We start from the raw sequence: 7716 nt of genomic DNA on the forward strand, positions 1-7716 counted from the left end.
GTGACGGGTATCTATCTTCTGTCTGTTTGCACTTCCCTTAAATCATCCGGTGTTACACTCTGCCATTCCTGGTTAGTATCAACCAAACTAAGATGAATTGATACTGTTGTTACACTTGTCAATATCTAGATCCGGCCTGTGGAGAGTCCATTTAACTTCCGGTTACCGTCACCACTTTACCCTGTTTCACACTGCCCTCTAGAGGCCGAAGGGAGCCACTGCACAGGTGTGCGCATACGTATTATAGCGGCATAAATATAATGTATTCGATATTTAATAACAGTAATTATTCAGTGGGTGACATAGCAGACCTTGAAGCTACACAACAACATTTTAAGTTATTTCCAAACTCTTTTACTTTTACTTTTATAGTACAAAATAGCATAAAAGTGTATCTTATTTATCATGTATTGTTCTCTGGGCATGTCTCCTCTTTACCACCTGTCCCCATTTTTAATGGCGTCTGTCTGGCTGCTATATTTTTAAAAGTTAAAGACCCCCTCCAGACATTCTGTGAAGGGTATTAAAAAATATATACTCGTCTTTGATTAATAATGTGCATGCACGTCTTAAAGGGACAGTGCTTGGCATTCAGGGGGCTCTACTGGCAGAAATGGAATAACATACTAATAAACGTGTTTTCTTTAGTATATAATCACATTAAAATAATAAATGTGTTTTTGTAGCTGTTTATAAATTCATAAGCAACACAAGCGAAGGTGTGAGGAAATAACCAAATGGAATTAATTGATTTGCGTGTTTTAGTTTTTTTCATGTCCCTCAGCAACTGAGAATAAACCTCCTCCTTCTTCAGCAGGTGAAAGTGAAATTATTGCAGAATAAAGGTCAGAGTGGAGTTACAATACTCAAAACTGATTTTTTAATTGAAGGATTTCAAGTTTTAAAAAAACTACAGAAAGTTATTCATATCAAAACTGCAGCATTCATTATTTTCACTCATTTCCATGCTCGGATACATTGTGCCACTAGATTCTCCGACGCTTCCCTTTTAAAACAAACGTTTTCCTTTTATCAGGCGACAGAAGAAAAGAGGCGAGATGAAGCAGATGGCGATTATATGTGTGAAATACAGCGTTCAGCTCGGGACAAATGGAATTAACCAATGTAAAATAAAGATATGAAGAGGTCAATTAGCAAATAAACATTTGACACTAACCTGTAGGAAATATGGAAAAATTCACCAAACGAAGGGCACATTTCGTTTTGGTCCAGGCTACAATAAAAAAAACAAAATGTTTCATTTATTATCCAATAAGAAAATGAAAAGCAGCAGATGCTCAATATTGGTCCGACCATAAAAGTGTTAACTTCTGCCTATTATTTTTTTCCGGATATATCTTTATTTATTCATCTCCTTATAAATCTATTTCTTTTTTCATTTATTTAGAATTAGCTGTGTATGTTTCTCAGTAATATTTTAAGTGATAATCCACACGGTTACCCGTCCCACTTCAGCTCCAGTTCCCTAAACTGGTATTGCGGTGTTTCCCCAACAAGCAGAAATGCTTCTCCATGAGCGTGAAGAAATGACCTCTGCCGACCTCTGTCCTCACCGGTGCCGTGTTTCCGTGCCATCTGTCGTTGAGGCCTCGCGGACGTCCGAGTGTGATCTCACACGGAGAGCGCTTGAGAGAAATATCGGGGCTGTCGTTCTTTCACCGAGGATTCGTGGCAAAGACGTCACAAAGTGATGTTTCCCGACAGGACATTTGCAAATAAATAATTAAATACACTATCGTTCAAAAGCTTGGGGTCACTTAGAAATGTCCTTATTTCTCAAAGTAAAGCACTGTGTTTTTCAATGAAGATAACATTAAATTAATCATAAATACACTCTCTACATAGTTAATGTGGTAAATGACTATTCTCTTGTGTGAATGAAGTCTCTACAGAGGTGTGTAGAGGCCCATACTTAGGCATTATGCTTGATTCCACACTCTCCTTTAGGAGCCATGTTAAAATGATGTCGAAAACCATAAACTTCCATATACATAATTTTAAACAAATAAGAAACTCTCTATCGACTAATGCCGCTTTGCTGTTTTTACACTCTATGATACTCTCACATGTGAGTTACTGCTTAACCAGTTGGTCTATGACAAGCTCAATAGTTATTAAACCGGTCGAACTACTCTATAAAAAAGCATTGAAAATACTGGATAAAAAACCATTTAAGTATCATCATTGCTATATTTTAACCAAATACAAAATGTTAAGTTTTAATAATTTTAGAAAATTCACTTCGGCCTGTTTGATTTTCAAAATACTAAATGGCCTAGCGCCACCCCCCCTTAAAACCTTTATCAAACATCGATCTATTAACTCCACTCTGTCCACCAGAGCTGTCACAAACAGGGACTGTGAGGTCCCATTTAGAAAAACCCTGTTTGGGCAAAACGTGCTGTCCTTCAAAGGATGCATGATGTGGAACAGCCTACCTCCTTCTATAAGGGAAAGCCCCAGCCTGGTCACCTTCAAAGGCCACCTGAAGGCATGGCTCAGACTTCATCAGCCCTGTGACCATTAGAGTTAATCCGCACGGTATCCAAATGTCTTGCATGCACCTTTTTATTAATCTTTTTTTCTTCTTTTGTATTACTGTACTGTCATGTGTGAAGTGATGTGTGCTTTCCATTTCACTCTGCTTGCATTCTTAAATTACATCAACCTGCCAAGGGACTACAGATGGAAACTAGCCTCCCGGCTATAATCTGGCATATTTACATGTACATTGTACTGTCAATCAATATGCACTGTCCCTTATTCTCTAAATAAATAAATAATAAATAAAAAAAATCTCTCCTTGGGGATGAATTTTCATCTCTCCATCACACATTACGAACTCTGCTTTCTCCCCGGAGTCCTTGTGACTTCACGTCTCATGGGGTCATCGGACCCTATGAGACGGCATAGATCCTATCTGCTGATGGATCATCGAGGTCTGGGTCGTGGAATTCCTGCTACCGACTACGCCACTGTCCTGTTGAGACTCCGCCCACTGTTGAGACTCCGCCCACTCCTCCTCTCTACCTCCATCTGCCTGATGGATCGTGGAGGTCTCCATCGTGGAATATGCCTACTATGAACTATTCTGCACACGCACACACACACACATATACACACACACACACACACACACACACACACAGACAACGCTGTCATATTATTCCAGTGGTCCACAGGTCGCAGTAACAGCACATGCAGCAATGCACCTGCAAAATAAAAGACTGCACGCTCCAGTAAACAATGGATGTAAACAAGCAGATGTTTAATGAGGAATGAAATGCACTCAACACATGTGTCCGACCCTTGAGGAATACACGCTGCAGTACGGTGAACAGCGCCGCATGTCAACATAACTTCTGCATGTCGACAAGAAAAACTCCCCTTTAAATGTAATGACATCGTAGACCGCAATGAGAAAAAATGAATGCAAAAACAGACAAATGGCGCCGGTCGCTCCACCCGCCAATTAAGGTTAATTCGGTCGGCAGGCAGTTGATGTGCGGCGTGTACGCTCTCCTGAGGCGTGGCGGTGTAACCAAGGGCCAAGAGAAAACCTGAGGCTGTGAGTCTGATTCGGTTCTGGCATGAAGTTCATGTCAACGCTTCTACCGTCACGCCTCGGCCCATAAAGGTGCTGCGGCGAGGACGGGGTCAGATGTGAGGTCACGGGGTCAAACGTGAGGTCATGGTCCGGTTGCAATTATTACACGGTTGCCTTTTTTCATTTGAGTCCTTCACTCTTCACAAACTGTACACGAGCTAAGCTTTCGCCACTTCTCCGGTTCGTAGGTATTTGAATGTCGGACTTGACGCCAACTGGACCGCCCCCTCTCCCCTCGGACAAGCTCCGCCTCCGGCTCTTACTCGCCAGCGCTCAAGTCTTTTCAGGGTTGGGAGGCGATCCTCAAACTCGATTTGATGCAAAAAAAAAAAAACGTGGGCTGGATTTCTATTCTGTCGCTCTGTTGATGTTCTTAGTTTGGACTTTCCTTTGGATTTGCTCCATAATAGCTTGATGTCTTTTGGATCCAGATGCTTGGAGTCCCCCGATGGCATAAGCGAGTCCACTTCCGGTTGGTTCGAGACCCTCCAAGGTCGGCCTCAAGGAGAAGAAAGGTCCTCTCCTCTCGCTCTCGCTTCTTTCCCTCACTGGTGAGCCCTGCCGTCGGTGAGCCTCTCCGTGACCGAGCCCGCGGCGCAGCTGTTGAGTTGGATCTTGTTGCCGTCGACCACGTCCCTGGAGGATCCTTCGGGCGACGTCCTCGCCGCGCTGGAGAAGGACATGCTGACCTGCAGCTTCAGCAGCTTCAGGAGCTTCCTCTTGTAGCCCTTGCAGGCGAAGAAGTAGATGAAGGGATCCAGACAGGAGTTGAGGTTCATCAGGCACACGGTGACGTGCAGCGACACCTGGAAGGCCGTGAGGTCGGCGCAGTCGGGGCTCGACGCCAGCTTGCGGATCATGTACTGCAGGAGGTCGATGTGGTAGGGGCTGAAGCACACCACGAACACCAGGGACACGCAGCAGATCACGCCGATGGCCTTGCGGCTGCGGCCCGACTTGTCCGTCAGGCGGTTGCTCTTGGCCGAGGAGTGCAGCTTGGAGCACAGGACGGAGTAGCACACCAGGATGGTCACCACGGGAACGACGTAACCCAGGAAGACGGCGCCGATCAGGATGGCGGCGACGTTGTCCACCCGCTCGAAGTTGGGGTACTCCATGCAGGTGACGGAGCCGTCGGGCTCCCGGTTGGTCATTGGCATGGCGACGAGGGGGAGGGTCTGCGCCAGCACCAGCAGCCAGACGCCGACGCAGATGTAGCGCACGTTGCCGACTTTCCTGAGTCGGGCGAAGCGCAGCGGCAGCACCACGGCGATGAAGCGGTCCACGCTGAGGCAGGTCATGAAGTTGACCCCGGCGTAGGTGTTGATGTAGAAGATGAGTCCCGAGATCTTGCACACCACCTCGCCCAGAGGCCAGTGGAAGCCCAGGGCGTAGTAGACGATCCTCACGGGCAGCGAGAGGGTGAAGAGGATGTCGGAGACGACAAGGTTGAGGGAGTACAAGGTGGTGGAGTTCATCTTCTTCACGTTGGGGCGGATGACGTGGAGGGCGAGGCTGTTCCCGAGCAGCCCCACCAGGAACACCACGCTGTAGAAGAGAGGCATGAGCACCCTGGCGTAGTCCCGGTGGGCGTACAGGGTGTCACAGGCGGGCTGGTTGGAGTCGTTGTTGCTGGGCAGGACGGCGACGCTCACAGGCGCAGCAGTGGAACCCATCGCGATGTGTTCGGGAACCAGTAACTGCAAATGAAAGGAAAATAAAAAGGTAGAATATGGGTTTTAAAAGGAAACAAAATCAGACGTGTCTGAAAAGCCACATTTCTAATTTGTGAAAATGGGCTATCGAAATAAACTGAATTGAATTGAATTGTTCAGAAAGGAAAGCAATGAGACTCTGAGCCCCGTGTTGAAATGAAACTCTTTCGAGATGTTGCTTTCAAAAAGGAAGTCAGGGAAGTTGCAGTATTTGTTTCAGTGAAGATTATATCCTGAACATGTCTCCTTCTGTTTCATGGATCATGGAGGTCTGGATCGTGGTCCATGTCTACTACCAACTATTCATACACTCTGTCAGACTCATTGAATGGGTTGTAACTCTGTAACACTTGATTCTGGTCACATGACGTCTATTGTTCTGTCCATCTGGAGAGGGATCCTCCTCTGTTGCTCTCCTGAAGGTTTCTTACCTTTTTTTCCCCATTAAAGTTTTTTTTCTATTTTTTGGGAGTTTCTCCTGATCCGATGTGAGGTCAAAGGTCAGGGATGTGTACAGACTGTAGAGCCCTCTGAGGGGAGTTTGTAATTTGTGATATTGGGCTATACAAAACTAACTGAATTGAATTGAACTATGGTAATACAAGTGGCATGAATTGTAAAATGATATTAAAAATAAAACAGGGAATTCACCGCGCAGCAACAACTTCAACTTCAACGTTTATTCGTGCCCCCAGAAGGCAGCCGGGTATAAGCACAAGTCACATAAGTAGAATAAGGGGAAGGAGAAGTGGGCTAGCAGTCCAACCACAGCCTCACACAGTCACACAGAGTCCTGTGAAATAGAAAAGTGTGTTCTTCTGCGGTGTGTGGCGCCACCTGGTGGTTCTATAGCAGACACCATCACTTCTCTAGTTCCTCAGACACCGTCGCTCACTCAAGTCACATTTCTTAAAAAGAAAATGTTAAAGTTGACGTGACTGAGGGTCAGTGGTGAGCTGGTCCGTCTTTCAATCAGGGGGTTGGCGGTTCAATCCCCGCCCTCGTCGATGTGTCCTTGAGCAAGACGCTTAACCTCTGAACTGCTCCCTGCAGCTGCGTCGACGGTGTATGCATGTCACATGACGTAAGTCACTTTGGATAAAAAGCTAAATGACACGTAAAGTAAAACAGGGTCAGATGATTCTCTGTTGCCGCTTTTCATTTGAAGGGTCGAAGATAACTGAGATCCATGTGAGAACATGCAGAACCTTTATTTATGAGAACAAACACTGGCTTCATGTTGACAGTCACCATCCTCCCCTGTCTCACAGGACAAAGCTGTTGTTTCCAAGCCGCTTGTGACCTGAAGGAAGTCTGTGACTCCGACTGCAGCTGCATGCAGCACTCACGCTGACTCTGCTCTCAAATATGTGTGTACATACATATATATATATATATATATACACATATGTCTGTGTGTTGAGAGACGGCCTCGTCTGTGAGGAAGTCGGCTTCCCCAGGGTGCCCTGCCTCAGAAATGGCGGGCGGTTGGAAAAGTCACATTGTGTGTGGAGGCCGCTCTGCTGGAGCACATGATGCAGCTTCCTGCTCACCGGGTGTGGAACAACAAAAATACACTCTTTCTAGAACTCAGAAATGTCTTTCTTTATCATAATATAGTTGCACACATGTATTTAGAAATCTGTAAATTAATCCGTGGGTTATGTCAAGAATATAATCTGTGCATTTCCAATAACACTGGAGCGGTGGGTGTTGTAACTCGAGCTTGTGTATTTTTTAGCACGTCTTTGTTTTGGTCACACACGACAATATGAATTCCGTTTAAAGCACAGAGGATGCGGTTTATAAAGGTGTGATGATTTCCATCTGCCTGACACTGGAATGCGAGACGACATCTCTCACTACACACCCGCACGGCTCGGGGTATCACCGCCTTTACTTCACACGCCACCTCTCAAACACACACACAAGCCTACCTTCAGAGATGGAGGACGTCTTCCCTTCGCTTGAAGTCACATGGACCCCGAAGACGGGACGCTGAGTTTATCTCGACTGTGAGGGCAACGCACGCCGTCCTGAATGAGAGCAGCATGACAGACAGAGAGGTCGGCTTCCAGTCACCATGGTGACAAAATATCCTGTTGTAGCTCTCTCTCTCTGTCTCTCTGTCTCTCTCGCCCTCTCTCTCTCTCTCTCTCTCTCTCTCTCTCTCTCTGCCAACGTGTGTGGTTGTCTCACTTTTGCTGAACCTTTCAAACGGTCTTTCTCTCACCACACTCACACGCACACAAACACACGCACACACTCACACACACACACACACACACACATACACTTTTGAATCACTTTCTGATTGCAACGTGACACTGATATGTGTAATATGTCATTTGGCCTTATTGTTGATTGATAAAG

General features: G+C 45.9%; 1 protein-coding gene across 1 annotated transcript; it reads right to left on the reverse strand.

Annotated features, from left to right (window-relative positions):
* Nucleotides 1-3268: 3268 nt before the first annotated feature.
* On the reverse strand, nt 3269-7409 carry gpr183a (G protein-coupled receptor 183a). The gene is made up of 2 exons (XM_056431134.1): nt 7281-7409; nt 3269-5328 (listed from the first exon to the last, which is right to left on the reverse strand). The coding sequence occupies exon 2, from the start codon at nt 5302-5304 to the stop codon at nt 4174-4176; it is 1131 nt and encodes a 376-aa protein (XP_056287109.1). The 5' UTR covers nt 5305-5328; nt 7281-7409; the 3' UTR covers nt 3269-4173.
* Nucleotides 7410-7716: the final 307 nt, after the last annotated feature.

The sequence above is a fragment of the Pseudoliparis swirei genome, chromosome 2 (assembly GCF_029220125.1).
Source record: "Pseudoliparis swirei isolate HS2019 ecotype Mariana Trench chromosome 2, NWPU_hadal_v1, whole genome shotgun sequence".
Lineage (NCBI taxonomy): Eukaryota > Metazoa > Chordata > Actinopteri > Perciformes > Liparidae > Pseudoliparis > Pseudoliparis swirei.

Coding starts and splice junctions, on each gene's coding strand:
- gpr183a (XM_056431134.1), bottom strand. CDS start 5,304: ATGGGTTCCACTGCTGCGCCTGTGAGCGTCGCCGTCCTGCCCAGCAAC.